This window comes from Toxorhynchites rutilus, chromosome 3 (assembly GCF_029784135.1).
Source record: "Toxorhynchites rutilus septentrionalis strain SRP chromosome 3, ASM2978413v1, whole genome shotgun sequence".
In the NCBI taxonomy this organism is placed as follows: domain Eukaryota; kingdom Metazoa; phylum Arthropoda; class Insecta; order Diptera; family Culicidae; genus Toxorhynchites; species Toxorhynchites rutilus.
The window spans coordinates 472,125-489,360 of NC_073746.1; the positions used below are offsets into that span (position 1 = coordinate 472,125).

General features: G+C 38.2%; 1 protein-coding gene across 3 annotated transcripts; it reads left to right on the plus strand.

Moving 5' to 3' along the window:
- The first annotated feature begins 1,236 nt into the window (after positions 1-1,236).
- Positions 1,237-16,975, plus strand: LOC129778057 (homeotic protein spalt-major). 3 transcript variants are annotated; one of them, XR_008743353.1, is made up of 5 exons: positions 1,237-2,150; positions 10,188-11,100; positions 11,172-13,378; positions 13,442-13,600; positions 15,133-15,271. XR_008743353.1 is itself a non-coding variant. In XM_055784706.1 (5 exons), the coding sequence occupies exons 1-5, from the start codon at positions 2,090-2,092 to the stop codon at positions 15,592-15,594; spliced, it is 3,783 nt and encodes a 1,260-aa protein (XP_055640681.1). In that variant the 5' UTR covers positions 1,237-2,089; the 3' UTR covers positions 15,595-16,975. The 3 variants fall into 3 exon arrangements, 2 of the variants coding, with proteins under 2 accessions (XP_055640681.1, XP_055640682.1); XM_055784706.1 differs by having other exon boundaries at positions 13,461-13,600; positions 15,133-16,975; XM_055784707.1 differs by lacking the exon at positions 13,442-13,600 and having other exon boundaries at positions 15,133-15,316.
- The last annotated feature ends 261 nt before the right edge of the window (positions 16,976-17,236 follow it).

A 17,236-nucleotide genomic window follows, 5' to 3' on the forward strand; every position in this document is an offset into this window, starting at 1 on the left:
CGCGAGAAATGCTTAATGCCCCGATGATATAACTAAAGGGTTACTCTAAAAAATCAATTGTGATAATATTTTTATAGTTATATCATCAGGGCCTTAAGAATTTCATGTTATTAATCCAGAGTGTCCGAAATATGAAGCTGTCCGAAATATGATTCAGAACGGTACATTATTTCACTATTTGTGAATAGTTAAAATAATTTATAATTCACAAAACTCAAAGACAAATATCTGTGTTGACTGAGAAATAATCGCTCATGTAGAGAACACCTAACTACACAGCGTTCATAATCAAGTACATAAAAAATGCTACAGAAACAAGTCAAAACTGAATTGCCATCCACCCCTGCGAAAGCCACTTCTATATTCTATCATGACCAAATGAAAACATCACTCATCCAAAATACACATGAAAGCAACACTGCGCACACATACATTGCCAGAGTTCGAAGATCCACCTTTTTCGAATTGTTTATTAATAATATAACGAAATTATCAAAATGACTCCACCTTTCTGTCATAATAATAAATTGTTTATGATATTTTTCCTCCTATCCCCTTTTTTTACTGCGTTCCATACTGTTCGCACACACTGTCGCGCCAAGTATATGAAGTTGGAAACCTAAACGTGGTGTTGGTGCACCTTCTCCGTCTTCGGATCTTCCATCTCTTTCCCACCTATGGTTCCGCGTATTCGTCCTCCTCAGCTCAGCGCACGTTACGTTGTGACCAAGTCGTTGATTATATTTATGTTTATGCTTTATGAAAGATAGGCGAGTGAAGGAAGAACTACGGGTTTTCAATAAATGTTATGATTCGTGTATATTCTACACACCAAACGAAGGCACACAACCTGAAGCCATACAAACGGCGGGCAGACGGCGCGAGAGTTTTCCGAGTTCTGACGGTGCGCTACGGAAAATGTTGTAAATTCTGCAACCGTTTCCAATGCTGTGTGTGAGAGAGATGTGCTCTCGCTCTCCTCCATGCACTCAGCATAGCGCGATGATTGCTGATCTCATATGTGTATGGATTCTGTGAAAGTATGGGTGCCCATGTGTGTGTGTGTGTGCGTGTAGAACATAACATTACAGTAGTGCAGCATTTACAAAACTGTTTCGTATTTTGTGGTGGGGATGAAACCTGATTTTGGTGGGGATGAAGTGTATTCTAACATGCGATCCGTGCTGCAGGCTGGTGTTGGTTCGGTGGCCAAACCAGTCTTAGCGCTATCGTCGTACAAGTAATTGGTTCCTTTGTCAATATTATGTGGAAGTTTGTTTAGTAATGTTTTGTAGTTTACGGAAACGCGATCTCTTGCTAAGAAGTGGCCAGTCAGCGTGTATTGTAACGGGAGAGCGGTCTTATGACACACGAGAGACTTTTTCGGCGCAAAATATCAATACGAGGAACGTGGAAAAAAATAAATAAATAAAAAGTAGTACTTTCTCGATCGAGATTCGAACCTCGCAGGCAGTGTAGAGTGAAGTGTAAAATTATTTGTGTTTTTATCGCCTCGTCCATCATACATAACCGGGTGTATGTCAAACGCGCTCCTTCGCTCTCTATATCTCTCGCGCTGGCTATCTAATTCTATTTATCTCCGTGTCTCGGACTCGATCGATTTTGACTTATCGACCGACTAGCTTGCTTAGCATATACTGTTAATCAGTAGTAGCGCGTTGATTGTTGAATGATGTGGTCGGTAACCGCAGACGGATGCGAGTGAAGTTTCATCGGCCGTACATACAAAGCATATTCTTCACGTGTGTTAACATTATTATCCGCGGATAGTTAGCTTCGAAACGTTGAACTGAGTGATTCGCCGTGAGTAATCTCCAAGAGTTTTCGGAGGTCAACGAAACGAACATGCGTCCCTGATTACAAGTGTTTTTGTGGTGCTGTTCAGAGAAAATATTATCTTGCATTACCTACGCGCGATACATGACAAAGTGATAAACTTACGCAGAATAAGTTTGTGCAATAAGTTGCAATGAGCAATAGTATCCTCATGTTTATGTTGAATTATGAAGAATAAGTGGTTAGTTTGAAGAAGGATTGTCGCCAGAAACTGAAGGAACAGTGTTGAGAAATGATTCAAGTCGACTCTGTTGGATACTCAAGAGTGAACAATGAATCGAACGTGAATGAAGGTGAATGAACATATTTATTTAGTGTAGTTTAAGATCGGAATATTGTAAATATGAATGGGCACAGAAAATATATTTGTTTGAATAACAACTTGGAAGTGGAAAAAAACACATTTGTGTTATAATATACCAAAAATGGCGTGCCGTCGGCCGCTCGGATAATGTTTAATTCGAGGTGTAATATTTCAATAAGTCTAGATTATATACGGTGAAGGCGTAAACAAAACCATATCTTTCTCAGTCCGAGATCTCCTTCTGCGAGACTATTTCTTTTTATTTTTATTTTTATTTTATCGATTGATTGTTAAAATCTATCGATTTAAATCATTTCAAAAGCATCAACAGGGATATGAAAGCCACATGAAGAAGGCGAGTTGCACTAAACAACGCCGGAGTGTTGTTTTCTACGATCGCCACTGTGCTTATGTCTGTTTTCAATATAAATCAGCAACAATCAATTATATTTATAACGCACAGAGAGTAAATAAATGTTTTCAATACACACCAGCTTCAGATGATGCTGTGATGCATTTCTCAGATCGTCTGTGTGGTTTCAATCTCATCGATTTATTTGGTTGGGATCGATTTGAATATTTGATTCGAATGGATGCGACGGAAGAACGAGACGTACGACGACTTCAAAACTCCTGCGTTGTGTTAAATAATTTCACCCATTTAACCATCTTCGAATAGTTTTCCCTGGTTTGGATGAAGACACGATGTAGTCGATAATTTGTGTGGATTATCCGGGAAAGTGATTAACACAGAGATTTATAGAATTCGAGAGTAAAGCATAGTCTCGCAACAAAAGATACCTTTTACATGTTAAATTATCGCCGGGTTCACGGTTAGAATTTGTCTTTTGAAATAAATTTTTAATCAATATATAATATTCCCAGTGAAATATACAATTATGTACCGATCGATAACTGGACAATTTTGGTTATCTATTCTTCTCGCAAATAAATGAAATCTCAATTTTGATTTCAAATATTGAAAATAGCACCTACACGAATGAAACTTTATATTTTATTAATTGAGGTTCTGCACATTTTATAACATTTTTTTTATGTTGAAGGACATTGTATCGTGCCTATAAATTAATACTGACTGGCCAAACAAATACAATTTTTATCTTTATTTTAAAATATATAATTGATTAAGCCGTTTTACTATGTATCCCCCCATGCTGTTATATTGAGAACCTACGATCGAACATAGACATATCATAGACATAGACGTAATATGCACGATTTTTGTTGAAAACGTATAGTTTTCGTAGCGACCGTTAGTACGAATTACATCAGATGTGGTGTGAACATTGGAATTCCCAGGATTCTTCCTAAATAATTGTTCCGATTTGCCACAATCCACAAACAGGGCATTAGGTTTTGAATCAAGTTGTGAAAATGAATACAACCACAACGTGAAAGCGGAATTTCTCCTTAAAGAGACGTAATTTTTTTTTATATGCTGTTATATTTCCAAAGGCTCAATACTGGAACAGTAACTGAAATGTTCAAAATTATTTGTGCGTTAAATTTTACAAACTAATTCAACACTAGAACTACCGACAGTTTTTATATACCTATTACAACCAAACCGATCATTTGACCAGTGTGTTATTTAGTTATCAGAATATAAAAAATTTAAAGAGAATAAATTATATTTAGAAAAGGTTATAACAATATAAAAAATATTAAATAAAAAATTTCAAGATAAATTCTTGTTAACAAATGATACAACCGGTCATTTTGACTGGTCGGTAGTTCTAGTGTCAAATAACCCGTATATTCATGTTAACATTTTTAAAGTATACTAACAATGTTCTTTCCCACTCCCATCGAAGTGGAGTAGTAGGCGAAGTGTTATTTACGTTCATTACAATTGTTTACATTCAACATGAAATTCATTTGTAAGAAACAAAACAATGTTAAAAATACTCACGGTTTCATGTTGTTTTGAGTCAAAGGCTCATGAAATATTACAACTGTTTGTGTTTTGATAGATGACAATTTATTGTTACCTATTTTCATTATTTAAGTGGTGAAATATCCAGGAGCAACCGTATACTTAGTCCTCAAAACTAGTAGCATGTTCGGTGAATTATTGCTTGGTTGCAGACTATTTTTGCACAACACTCTTACACACCGACACTGAGAGTCTTAAAAAATATCAACTTGGTATCGTTAAAATAATGAAAATTCGTTTGTTTCTATGAACGCGGGTGAGTGAAAATAACGCACAAAAATGTCACTTCTATTCGAATTTTTCGATGTGATTTCACAAATATCCGCGACACATTATACTCATATTTAGCGAGAGCTAGAAAAAAATGTATGTTATTAATTGATAAAAAACATACTGAAAATAGCGATATTAAATAATAATACAAATATGAATGTCGTGATTTGAAAAGTAATTATGGCAGCGCTTGTTTTGTGACTCATATACTCCATCATCTTCATTATCTGTATATCTACACTGAGAGGAATAATTAGTAAATATAACGATTTTTTTTGGTAATTGCTATCAATCTACAGTCTTTTCCTACCGCACCAATAAACATATATGTCAAGCAGAACCATGATTCGAAAGCCCAATATCGGCTACATTTTCCCGGCTAAAATACACGTATTAGAATTATATCAAAACACTTACCTCCGTGTTGCCTTATAGCAGGGGTGGCCAAACTTTTGGGCATTATGGGCGATTAATTGTTCAAATGTTGGCCATCCCTGCCCTTTGTCATCAATAAAAGAAGTTAACACGCACTTTTCACACCAGTATTCAGATATGACAACATTTCAGTATACTTATGTTTTCGAGTAAAATATACTAACCTCTGGTAGGGATGTAATGTAATGTAATGTAATGCAGTTGGAAGTATGTACAAACAAATTGTACATTATAAATGTTTGCATTACCAAAGGTATTTGGTAGTTTTCTACCGAGGATTTTTCTAAGGGTAGTGCATTGGTCCCACTCCATTGACTTGCATCCCTTGCATTCGGAAGATCGGTTAACTCAGCCCTGTTGCGTTGTACACATTCATGCTTTTATATTGCAATTAACACATCCTTTCATCCTTTAATGTTTTGTGGTTTTGTGGGGACCTTCTATGCTGCAGCAGATATATATTTTTTTTATCATCGTCGGCATGAGAACCAGAGAATCATACGACTAACGGAGAGAATTAAGATGTAAAAATAGACGGTCGACCTTTCATGCAACCAAATGGGGCTTAAAAATAAACAAATTTCACCCACAAAACGAATCGTCTCTGTGTGTGCGAGAATGTTACGCTACGAGAAGTAGTGTAAATTCTAATCCATGGTTTTTAGCATGTAAAATTCTCCCGTCCATCATTATTAATTTATTTCGTATTTGTATTTATCCCTATGAATGAGGCTATAAATTGTTTACATTTATTGATCGCAATGTCGCAATATATCGGCAATCTAGTTGTTTTAAATTTAGTTTTCAAAGCAACAATGTATTTATGAAACGCGTCAATGTGCGTTCATATAAAATTCTCCAGCGCATTGCTGTTTTCGTTCGTGCAAATTGAATTAATAAATCAGCCAATTTTCAATGGTAGTGCTTACCTTTTGTATTATTCTCTGTTTTATTTTTTTTCGAGCCCGATTTGTGCAATAATCTCTTGCATACATTTGGTGTATTTCGTTCAAAATGACTGAGGTGAAGCGCACAGTGTTCGTCTGTCATCGTCATCGAAAACGGCAGTTAAAGTCAACGAGAGTCAGCAATTGAATGCATAATTTTATCATTTTTAATGAGGTTAATTTTTCGACATTCGAAAATAGTAGTAGCTTTAACTGCGGCTATCAGGCAATTTCATATTACTCGTGTTTAATACGAAATCGCGAGGTAAGACTCTGAACAAAAAAAAAGCCAATGCTATGTGAAGTGTATGGAAAAGAAATATGACTACCCCGAAAAATTGGAAACCATTTTGATTTCAACCCGTTTTTCGAATACACAGTCGCCGCCGCCGCCGAAGACGATGACCAAAACGGCAACCATCGATCGTTGTTCGACATTCCACTCCAGTTGAGTTTTCTTCCTTTTTGCTCATCCTCCTTATCGTCTTCTTGCCAGACAAGTTGAGCAGTGTTTTTTCCTGAACGAAATCACTGACTGCAATTACCAGTTTTCTCGTAAGATTCTTTGGAAATCTGGTGCGTGGAAGTGGGGTCTGTTGGTCAGCCTAACATCATATATTCGCAGTATCGTCCGATTAAATTCTGTAGTTCCTGTAACATTTTCCGTCGCTTCGCTTTTATCTTCTCATATTTGTTTTTTTTTCATCTCATTTCTTTCATGCGGATACGCATGTACCTTTGCCTCTTGCGATTTTATTGTAGCTTTCCTCCTCGATTCAAGCTTATGAGTATCACAAACACAAGTTAACGGCGGGATCAGCCATGTCGATTCTAAGACTAACATTGGCTGCGCGCCTGCCAAAGTCCCCGAGAGATGCTGTTAATTTATACACGTCATCACGCGGAGAAAAACCAGTTTTCTCGTGTGCATGGACACACTCGCACTGCGAGTAACAGACATCACCTATATCTATCTTCATATGCATGATGCTGGATGCTGCATGCTGCCGGAGAGTGATCGTGCAATTTACATTTAGCCAATATTTTGGGAAAATAATATTCGCGTGAGACGTGATGCGAGTCTTTTGTCAATAATAATTTTTCAGTAATAAAATCGTTCGAAATCACCTGCGAAATTTATCGAACGATAACGAGCAATAAATTTTTTTTATCACAACCCAAAGTGTCGTCTAGGAGTGGGATTATGGTTTCGGTTAAGCATGCTATAAGATAGGAATTAGATGAAATAAATTGCATCCTTCTCTAGAGCTAGTCAGATTTCAGTATCACGACTTTCTTTCGATATTTTGAATGCAGTATCGACAGTCGGATTTTTGTTTCTTTAATTCAATATTTTCAGTATTATGTTTACGGAATGAAATAAATTTGATATTCTCGCTGGAGTAAATGGCTTCGCTATGCAACGATCATCTCGCGCTTTCTTGCCTAAGTCCGAGCCGATACGTGAGGGGTAATCTTTGAAATGTGCATAAATCTGCGGTTTAAAAAGGAACCCAGTTTCCTTCCCAGGGAGTACTGGGGAACGTCGGTGATAGCGTTTGATAGTATTGAACACAACCACCATACTCACATACGGAGCGTACGGATAAATCAATGGAGGCATGGGAGGGAACAAGTCAGCAAATGAGGCGGGGTCTGTATTAAAAAACATTGCACTTCAGAGACAGGGCGCACATTTCGATCATATAATGGCATGCCTGGTTGTTGAGCACTGATTTGCGGCCGAGTGCACGTCGAAACTGAGGAGATAAAGGTTTAAAGTAGATTTTACACGACTCTACCACTACCCTGTAGGAAATCCGAGCGAAACAGTTGTTGGCGAGGTGAGAAAACGACCCAATGTAAGAGGAAAGCCATTGAAAAAAGACTATCGGAGAATAAGGTGTACGAAGCGCAACAGCATCGCTGGTTTCCAGACAAGATGAAAAGGGACATAAATCCAAAATGAGTTTATAATAAATATTTTCATATAAATTCAATGTTCGAGCAGTAACTGATCTGAAGGCTTTCGCAATGAAGAAATGCGAATCTACATATGGTGGGTGCCTCCTTTAAACTTTGAATGTATGTTGACCCCACCATGCAGCTCTATTTGGAAAGTCTAAAACAAGCTTTTGAAACATTCTATTTAGATAACGATATATACATCACAAAGCTTAAGCTTTCAGCTTGATATTACAAACATATTTTTTGTCTTGATGTATGTAGGCTTAGTGAACAAAAAATCGGCAAGAAATGAGAAATCGTTTTTCCTGTTTTTTTTTTCAAATATTTTGTGGACTAACACAATTTTTAGCTAACCAACATTAATTTAGAACCTTCTCATACAGAGATAGTTTAGTTAGAATGAAAAAATACCTCATCGTTTTTGATGATGACACAAATATAAAACATAAATGGGAAATTTTTCATTCAAATAAAAATATGTCTGTGTTGAAAGGTCGTACAGAAACGTCATAGTGGTAATTTGACCGTTTAAGCATGTTTTCAGCCACTTGATAGCGATGAATTTTTTTTTAAAGAAAATTTTGCTTTTATGGGACTGGTCGTGCTGCGGCTTTTCTCATGCCCAAAACATCAAATAAGACGAACGGTCTTGTGAGAAATATTTAATTCACGGGATAGTTCTCTCAAACTTAAATGATGATTTCCACCGTTGCTTTTATTTTGTCGATGTTTTTCTTAGTTCAAAAGATGGATGGTCGTCCTTGACGTAGCAAATCGTTCATCTCTTCTCGACCCTCTTCGAATGCCTTATATTATTCGTACACCTTAGTTGAATCACCATCACCATTTTTAATGTTTCGGCAGTCTCCGAATAACCTGCAGCTCAAACTTTAGATCGAGATATGAGAAAGGCACAACTACACCTTTAGATGGATTAAGTCAGATTTGGTATCTTCAAACGCTTGAATTATCATGTGTATAACCATATGTAAAGAAATCAATGAATTTCTATACATTTTCGTGCATATTACACTAGAAAATAATCGATAAATAGATTGATCAATTTCACCCCAAATATATGTTTTGAAATTTTCCGCCAAAAATTTTCAAAACTAAAGTTTAAGGAAATTTTTCAACAAAATATTTCATAACGTTTTGTGACCTTGGCACCAGTACTGGTTTAACAAATAACTGTATATAATTGAATCAAAACATTTCGAAATATTTACATTTTTTCAGAAAATCCTAATCAATTTGCCCCGGTTTACGGACGCCGAGCAAAAAAAAAAATGTTAACATGCTCCTAATGATACAAGCATTAAATGACAAACCGCGCTCAAAATTTACATTAAGATCACTGACAGTAGTATCAACTAAATAACTGCAAGGTGGACGTAGGACTACCGTTGGCTTAGTAATCATTTGTTGCATCTGAATCAATTCACAATGAATGAGTGGACATTTTGAGTGCTGAATTATAATTGATACAGGAAAGTGCATAAAATTTGACCACTTTTGGACTGACTGGTGGTGCTGGAAAGGATCGATTGGCTTTGTAGAAGCAACTGAAGATGGTTGATACATAATTATTGCTTGTTCTCGTAAGGATAATACACGAGATATATATCCTTATTGTCAGTATGTATTCCTTATTCTAGAGATTTACTGCCTTCATACACGTTTTCACATTTGCTCAACGACCCCCATAACTTATTTTTGTCAACGTATAAAATCAACAACCCTTACGAGCGATTCATGTGAGCTTCCGTACCAATCTACTTAAAGCTTTCGTGAAAATTCAACAACTATTGCTTTTATATAACAATGCAGCCTTTTTGATATGGTGAAATATTCTCTATATTAAACATATCGTATTCTCCATTATCGAATCCATTGTCAATGGCACCCATCAGTATCGAATTATCATCGATATTTCGGGTTTCGCTGAACGCTCCGTTCAGTTCGACTGCAATTGGAAGAGAAGAGCATAACGCATAGGTTTGTGAGCGAGAGCATCCTCATGTCACATTGCTATCACAACTAAATGGATTTCCGAGCGGGCGCCAGCTTATATGCAAATTCAATGGCTTGTTTTCAAAGCTATTTTGGAGCTATTAAATCAAATTTTTTGATTCATAATTAACAAGCATATAACGCGTAGACATTTTATCTTTCGAACGAAGTAGTTATCAAACCATTTCGTTCAGCTGATTAGGAGATATTAACGCTCAAAATCTTGTAGTTTCGTCGTAACGCTCTCGTTTTCAAAACTTTCAACATACACCTCAGTATAGAAATGAAAGAACGTCAAAATGTCAAAAAAAAATTGAAAAATGTTCAGCGCGAAGATTTAAAATTATAAATTACCGATATATATATTTACAGACTGTATAGTAGAAACCTGCAGTAGATAATAAAATAGTATTTTTCTCTCACTTTTCCACAGATATGAAGGAGAATGATTGTAACGGTAAAGATAGCATAATCCCAAGACCTTCGGTAGAGTTACTAACAAAAATGTCGGAAGAATTTGTGGAAAATGAGTGCGGAAAGCGGGAAAAGTTAAAGGATCATCATCACCATCCTCATCATCTCTCGACGCGACATCATCAACACGATCAGGACGAGATGATGCATGGCGATAGTAACATGAGTGACGAAGAGAATGACGAGGACAGCAGTCGTAACGCCGATGAAGCTGATAACAAGAAGACTGAGTTTCATGATCGCAGTTTAACGCCTCACAGTATGGTGGATGAATCGTCGGTCACAGGTTCGGCAGCCGCCGCTGTTGCCATCGCAGCCGCTGCTGCTGCGGCTGCATCCAAAAGTCCTGTGGGTGCATCTTCGGCGTTACCAAATGAATTCAATCCTGCGGCATTTTTTCCTCCACCGGGACAAATGTCTATTCAGGCTTTCCAGAATGCGATCGCTCAGTTTACCGCCAATGCTTTGGCCAACAATATGGACAACGATACGGTGGTGAAGAATCTAGCGATTTTGCAATCTGCGTTATTTACACTTCAGCAGCAGCAGTTTCTTCAATTTCAATTGATTCAGCACCTGCAATCACAGCTCGTCAAGAAACAAGCTCCGAAGGAAGAGCCTTCGAACGATCAAACCAATTGTTCAGTGTTTCATCATAACAATAATAATAACAACAACAATCTTAGTAAAAGAAATGAACCTCAAGATCTCCGAAAACCCGAAAGAACGGAAGAAGAAGAAGAGATCGAAGAGGAAGGCATCGAAGATGCGTATAGTAAAAGCTACCAGATGGCTAGTATAATGGCCGCCGCTGCTTCTACTAATACCGAAAATCGTCCACTGATTCATCCGGTTCCGGAAGAAGAACTAAGGTAAGTTTAGCATTGTGCTGGTACATTCGTACATAATAAAAACAATCATTTCTTTCCGCTTGCTACATCAGGAAATCAAAAACCGCTGAGCCGTTCGTTGAAAAGCGGCCACTGCTAGAACCAATGCATAATTTGCCATCATCGACGGCAACATCCAGTGCAAGTTCAAGTTTGACCACTTCTTTACATTCAACCGCTGCTCGAGGCGGAACATCCGAGAAGGATGAAATTTTACCATATCAGGATTCCCATTTTTCCTCTCTGGCGGCGAGCATTATAACAGATCATGCGCCATCCATCCTGGGTGAGCCAAACTCGCTAGCCATGTTGGAGAAAAAGGCCCAGGAGGTGCTAAATTCAGCCTCCCAAGGTATCCTATCTAACAATCTACTAGACGAGCTTGCGTTCGCGAACGATAAATCATCTCCCAATGGGAGAAATGATGCTGCCCTGTTCAAACACCGCTGTCGATACTGTGGTAAAATATTTGGCTCAGATTCTTCGCTTCAAATTCATATCCGATCCCACACCGGAGAACGACCATACAAATGCAATGTCTGTGGCAGTCGTTTCACAACTAAAGGCAACCTTAAAGTTCACTTTCAACGGCATTCGGATAAATATCCCCACATACCGATGAACCCAAATCCCGTTCCGGAACATTTGGACAAATATTTTCCTCCGTTGATACCACAGGAGGCGCTGAAAGAGCAGCAGCAGCAACAACAGCAGCAACAGCAATCCCAACCACCTCCACAGCAGCAAATTCCTCCACCAGGACCTCCTTCGCAGTTTCCTGGCTTAGATTCGCGTGCATTCCCTCCCAGAAGTTTCTTCCCGGACTTTTATTTACCGCGACCTCCAATGGAAATGTTCACGAGTTCGCTGAACGAACATCCTCGAAATCCGGTCGATCTATCGCAGGTTAAGAAACCAGATCCGCCTCGAGAACCCACGCCAGAAATGAGGCTTTCTCCGGAAATAGTTATAAATGAAACCCCACAAATAAAGCAAGAGCCGATGGAGGAATCGCTGGATCTTTCCGATAAATCGTCGAAAATTCAAAGGGAAGAAGAGAAGGAAGAAATGGAGCAAGAAAAGGAGGAAAATATCAATTTGAATAACAGCACTAGCGAAAAAGAGTTTCCTTTGAAGCTGAAAAATAACTCGGTGGAAAATCTAGCAACGGTTCCGTCTGTATCTCCTCCCTCGAGTTCTTCATCGGGCTCATTATATCAGGATACAGTGCTGGATCCTTCATTCTATTCAGCTCACCTGCCTCGTCCCGATAGCAACGATAGTTCGTGGGAAAATTTTATTGAAATCTCCTCCGAAACATCGAAACTGCAAGAGCTGGTAGACAACATAGACAGTAAGACTACGGAACCCAATCAATGTTTGGTGTGTAAGAAGGTTCTATCGTGTCGAAGTGCACTTCAAATGCATTACCGAGTGCATACCGGTGAGCGTCCTTTCCGTTGTAAAATATGCGGCCGATCGTTCACAACAAAGGGCAACTTGAAGACTCACATGAGTGTCCATAGAATAAAACCTCCGATGCGAACGCTCCATCAGTGCCCTGTGTGTCACCAAAAGTTTTCCAACATTTTCGTCCTGCAGCAACACATTCGTTTGCATACCGGAGAGATGACGGATCTGACTCCCGACCAAATCAAAGCTGCCGAGATCAAAGAATACGAAGGTCCCGACATGCGTTTGAATCCGTTTGGAGTTCGATTGAGTGAGCTTTCCCAAAGCAACCAAAACAAACGAGGATTGGAACACTCGGACGAAGAGAATGATCACGAAGGACACCTTGAGAAACCTCATAAGGTCCAAGTGAACGAAAAACAGAAAGTAAAAACAGGACATACGTCACCGGTGATCGAGAATCATGTGGAAGACCTACGTGCAATAAATCTGCAAAGATTGTCGGTGCGATCGTTAACGAATGAAGACTTCTCACGGGACACAGCATCTGCCAGTCCCAATTCGTCTGATGCCAAACGTCTGAGGTCGTCTAGCCCAATTGGTTCGGTTTCATCGGTTCTCTCAACCAGGTCACCAATGTCTACACCTCCAACATCCGGTGGTGAACAGATAGGAGTGGGCGCTGCTGGAAGAGCCGCTGCTGCAGCGGCTGCGGCGGCTGCCTTTCCTTACGGACCTCCATTCCTTGGGATGCCCCAGTTCCCGCCGTTTATTAACCGACCGCCATTTCTTGGAAATGTCCCAATCGGGCCACCCGGATCGAATATGCCTCCGTTCGGATTGTTCGGTAAGTGACAGGCTTAGGAGTAGACTTTGCATATGTTTTCAGAACAATAGATCTCTATTACAGAAAATTTGATTAATTGTAGGCGTACGTGGAAACACAACAACTTGTAATATTTGCTTTAAAACTTTCGCATGTAATTCCGCGCTCGAAATTCATTATCGAAGCCATACGAAGGAGCGCCCATTCAAATGCACAATCTGCGATCGAGGATTCTCTACCAAGGTAAAACTCTAATTGATTATTTTTGATTCCCAGAACTTGATTTAATCTCCCTGTTTCTGTGTATGGTTTACCTTCTGTTATTAAAATTTGTCCCTGTATTCTAAATTCAAAAGGCTATACTTTTTGTTCCATTCGAACCGTCTAATTCTGTTTCGGTAATGGCGCCAAATCCCTATTGATAATACCAGTTCACGAATCCTATGTAAAGAGACGTCTTTGACTGAGTGTATTTTTTGTATGGCTCGTTAAAACCGTAAACTCACAATCATAATTTCATTATTTCTTCTTTTCACTATTGGGAATAACGAAGGCGAACGATGAGATGGAAGCGATCACATTATTATGTTTTTTTTTGGATGACAATCATCAACGGTTTGAATAACGTACCATCATGATCCGTTCGTTTTTTTCCGCTTATAAATTGTAGTCTAGTGAATAATTTCGAGAATGCACTGATCTCTATTTGTTCGCACTTGTAGAAGCAGCTACATTTTCGTTCCGATGCGTACGGTGACATTTAAAAGTAATCGTTCCTTCTGAAATATCAAATTTCATTAATCGGTGAAGAATGTCGAAGAATCGAACAGTGGACGGAAGAGAAAGCATACGAGGGGGGGATCAAATTTCGAGTGACATTAGCAATACAACATGTAGAGGAAGAATGAGAAAAAATAAGAACATTGGAAAGAAGGAATGGGACACATCCACCGCGCCAAAAATAGAACGAAACGAGTACAATACCAAATTTTCTGTAATTAGTTAAAAATAGAACTAAATTTACTCTCACCAATTTGATATCGATACCTTGTGCTTGCATCTCACACTGCGCCTCGTCTATTTTTTTTTGTTCCTAATATTCGGTTGCTATTGCTTCTTTCAGTTCACCTCCCCCTCGACTATTCAACACTGTCTAAGGTGTGCGTTTCAATCGTGCGCAATAAATTACGGCATTTTTTTGAAGTAACGCACGCTTTCCTCCGCTCTCCGCCTTGTCACATTTTTTATTGTTTGTTTGTTTGTTTGGAAGTGTAGCATGTAGTTTATATTTGAAGAGTGTCTCTCGAAGACACAATCTGGGTGTTAACGCCAAGAAAAAAACTTAATTGCTGCCATCAAAATGATAATGATTTCAACAAATTAGATATGTGAAAAATGTGACGATCCGAAGAACTTAAAGTAAAACAAAAATCGATTCGATGCGCTAGAACATACATATTGAAAACGCCGAAATAGATCTCAGAGTTTGGTAGCATGAGAGTCATCAGTGAAAATAGATTGAGTGTCTCTCGTACTACCTTATTCTTTGAAAATGAATAGTTTCTTAGTCGGGTGCGATTATAGTGTTCTAATTTTAAAACTCGCTTAAATGTCTTTTATTACATAATAACGCCTCAACAACTTCACGAACAATAACAGCTTATCTATTATATCTCATGTTTCCCATATAATCGAAATGTAAACTACAGCCAACATCAGATGTGAGGGACATTTTAGGATAATTTTTTTTCTCTGTTTTCTTCCTTTAATTGCAGGGAAATATGAAGCAACACATGCTCACACACAAGATCCGTGATATGTTTGGCAGCTCGGGTGGCAATTCCGGTGATGAGTCACGCACGCAAACTCCGCCGCAGGATTCTAGCAACTCTACTAGCGGTGCCCCTGGAGGAGGGTTGAAAAACGCGTCCAATCATGCCAATAGCCGATTTTCGCAATCTTACTCTCCAGCTCCTACGGATGCAGCCGACGACTATTCGCAACCGGGAGAACGGAAACGGGAACGGTCCAAATCCGGCAGCTACGATAGCACTTCGAATGTAATGGTAAAGCAAGAGAAGGAACACAACAGTGACGAACGCGGCTCCAGCCTTCACGCGAATGTATCGGAAAATACCTCCAACAATAATTACCAGGATTTCATCAACAAAGATGTGGACATCAAGAATTGGTGCCAAAAACTGAATGAGATGCCGGAGAATATCACCGCAAGCTGATAACCTAATTCGGGTAATCGCATTTTATCTGCTTTGTAGATGAACGGAATCTACTGACAAAAGACGGTAATCATATGCTTTTATAGAATTCAAACTCTGGCCAATCAGAGCACGTTTTAGAACAAAATGTATCTTGTGCCCAGCAGTACAGGTAATGAAACTAGTAATCAAATGTGCGATCTCAGATACAATCCCAACCTTCGTTTTATTGATGAAGCAAACCGAATTTGTATTTTTAAAATGGAAGTGTCTATTTTTGTAAAAAATTGTAACATATCATCGAAACTTTATATTGATTGTTCAGATGTTGCACGAAGGCGTGTAATGATAATGCAGGAAAGAATATAGACAGATAGAAAGCGGAACACACCCACATGCTCAGTGCAGATTGTGTAAAATTTGAGATGTGTCAGAAAGTACAACTGAGCGCAAAACGACCGAAAAAGGCTATGTTTTGTGTGATAACTACGAAATGAAATGGAACGGAATGCGAAGTTAGAAATAACGCGATGCTATAAACCAATGATGTAGCGAAAATTGAATCTGGAGCATACAGAGACTGCAAACCCTTGCGTTGTATTCCCGTGTTTGTTCACTATACTGTGAAGTGAAGCAACGGAACAGAAACCAACTGAAAATTTGTTTTCATTTGACTCATATTGAGGCCCATTTAAATATGGGTGAAGATGGAAGTCATGTTTTATATAGAAACCACATTAGCTATCACGTGAGCTTAGAAGCTCTTTTAAAAGTACTGTATGTGAGTGTGTCACTGTATGTATGTACCTATAAAGAACACATTTAAATACTACATTATGCTTTATAAAAGTCTAAATCAAATAATTATAAGTAAGTTATAAAAAATAAACTAATAATTGTAAATGTATAGCTACACTGATGGTAGAATACAAATCGGAAGAAATGTAATATTCATGCGGTCAAAGTTGATATCTGGATTAAACAAAAAAAAAGAGAGAAAGATAGCGAAAACAACCAATCAAAACCGACACTATTATGTTTTATTCATAGTAAATAACAAAATCAATCCATTGTCATTTTCATGTGGTTCCAAAAATATACAATAACATTTTGTACATAGCTTTAAGGTTAACCATGTTTCGGTCACCCTCTTCTTTTTCCACCTCCAATCGTTAAACTGCTCCACTGTTTAGTTCCACTTATTTTTTTCGTGTCCACATTTTGTGGATGTATACCAGAGAAATGAGCAAATCTAAATAAACAACTTTTTTGTGATAATTTATGTTATTAAGATATTTTAGGTATTTATATTCTATCTTTATGACACTGTTTTTATTGAAAATACTGTACAGCAGCAAAAAATGCAATGACAAAATAATATACAACCAAGAGAAATATTAAATTACTATCAGTGCACTTACATTTTCATCCGAAGTTTTTCCCTCGTTTCATTTGAATCGCAATTGTTACAAATTCCTTTATGTTTATTTTCGCATCATTCATCTGTAAGTATGTATCCTCAGTGTAAAAAGTTGGTCATACGGAAACCTTATTTTCTTCTTCCAATCGAAAAAAAACTGCGGTTTTAAGATCATAGGTAAGTCTAGCCGAACCATTAACAAGCCCACCCAAAAGATAATGGACTAGAAGATAGTATTTTGTG

Coding starts and splice junctions, on each gene's coding strand:
- LOC129778057 (XM_055784706.1), top strand. CDS start 2,090: ATGATTCAAGTCGACTCTGTTGGATACTCAAGAGTGAACAATGAATCG. Junction 2,151..10,187: donor TGAATCGAACGTGAATGAAG/GTGAATGAACAT, acceptor ACTTTTCCACAG/ATATGAAGGAGAATGATTGT. Junction 11,101..11,171: donor GTTCCGGAAGAAGAACTAAG/GTAAGTTTAGCA, acceptor TTGCTACATCAG/GAAATCAAAAACCGCTGAGC.